General features: G+C 58.2%; 1 protein-coding gene across 1 annotated transcript in view; it reads right to left on the bottom strand.

The window, feature by feature from the left end:
- LOC108510301 (3-phosphoinositide-dependent protein kinase B-like) overlaps window positions 1–1,491 on the bottom strand; it is a gene marked incomplete at its 5' end in the record, with an annotated part of 15,304 nt that extends 13,813 nt beyond the window's left edge. The window contains 3 exons of the mRNA XM_017839973.1: window positions 325–707; window positions 828–1,146; window positions 1,220–1,491. Coding sequence (XP_017695462.1) covers window positions 325–707; window positions 828–1,146; window positions 1,220–1,491 — 974 coding nt within the window. The remainder of the gene's footprint in view (window positions 1–324; window positions 708–827; window positions 1,147–1,219) is intronic.
- Between the last annotated feature and the right edge of the window lie 7 nt (window positions 1,492–1,498).

The following is a 1,498-nucleotide window of genomic DNA, read 5'->3' as shown; positions in this document are numbered from 1 at the left end:
CTGGGGGGACTGGGGTCAGTACTGGGGGGGACTGGGGTCAGTACTGGGGGGACTGGGGTCAGTACTGGGGTTGGGGTTGGGATCAATACTGGGGTTGGCACTCTGGGGTTGGGGTTGGGATCAGTGCTGGGGGGGACTGGGGTCAGTACTGGGGTTGGCACTCTGGGATTGGCACTGGGATCAATACTGGGGTTGGCACTGGGATCAATACTGGGATTGGCACTGGGGTCAGTACTGGGGTTGGCACTCTGGGGTTGGCACTGGGATCAGTACTGGGGTGGGACTGGGGTCAGTGCTGGGGTTGGCACTGGGATCAATACTTACTGGGGTTGGCACTCTGGGGTTGGCACTGGGATCAGTACTGGGGTGGGGTTGGGGTCAGTGCTGGGGTTGGCACTGGGATCAATACTGGGGTTGGCACTGGGATCAATACTGGGATTGGCACTGGGATCAATACTGGGGTTGGCACTGGGGTAAATACTGGGATTGGCACTGGGATCAATACTGGGATTGGCACTGGGGTCAACGTTGGGATTGGCACTGGGGTCAGTACTGGGATTGGCATTGGGATCAATACTGGGGTTGGCACTGGGGTCAGTACTGGGATTGGCACTGGGATCAATACTGGGATTGGCACTGGGGTCAATACTGGGGTTGGCACCGGGGTCAACGTTGGGATTGGCACTGGGATTGGGGTCGGGGTTGGGCTGGGATCAGGGTTAGGATCGATACCAGGACTGATGTCGGGGTCAGTGTTGGGGTCAATGTTGGGGTTGATGTTGGGATGGGATTGCCCTTGGGATCAACACTGGAATTAACCCTGGGACCAAGAGTTTGGGACCCAATTTGGGATTGACATTGGGATCGATGCTGGGATCAACGTTGGGATCAACACTGGGATCAATTTTGGGGTTGATGTTGGGGTTGACACTGGGATCGATACTGGGATTGACTTTGGGATTGGCTTTGAGATCAATGCCGGGGTCAACATTGGGGTCAATGTTGGGATCAGTGTTGAGATCAATGTTGGGATTGGCACTGGGGTCAACATTGGGATCCATGTTGGGATTGAAATTGGGGTCAACGTTGGGATCAATGTTGGGATTGGAATTGGGGTCAACGTTGGGATCAACGTTGGGACTGGAACTAGGATCAGTGTTGGGATCCATGTTGGGATTGGCACTGGGGTCAACACTGGGATCAACGTTGGGCCCAACGCTGACCGGCCTTGGGGTCGGTGCCGGGTCGGACATCGGGACCACCCCCAAACCAGCAGGAAAAGGGGCGTGTCCGTCCCCCCCAGCCCCTCCCCCTGAGCCACGGACCGGCCACGGAGAAGTTGTTGAGGGGGGGCAGGGCCAGGTCCGGCGGCTCCGGCCGCTCCTTGAAGCCCAGGAAGGAGCCGTCGCTCTTGAGCAGGAAGTACCGCGGGCGCCACGTCTTGATGAACTCCCCTGGGAAAGGGGGAACCGGGGTGGGATCCGGGATCCGGGGGGGC

The sequence above is a fragment of the Lepidothrix coronata genome, unplaced genomic scaffold (genome assembly GCF_001604755.1).
Source record: "Lepidothrix coronata isolate B3197 unplaced genomic scaffold, Lepidothrix_coronata-1.0 Scaffold627, whole genome shotgun sequence".
Lineage (NCBI taxonomy): Eukaryota > Metazoa > Chordata > Aves > Passeriformes > Pipridae > Lepidothrix > Lepidothrix coronata.
This window is presented reverse-complemented; position numbering and strand designations above follow the sequence as displayed.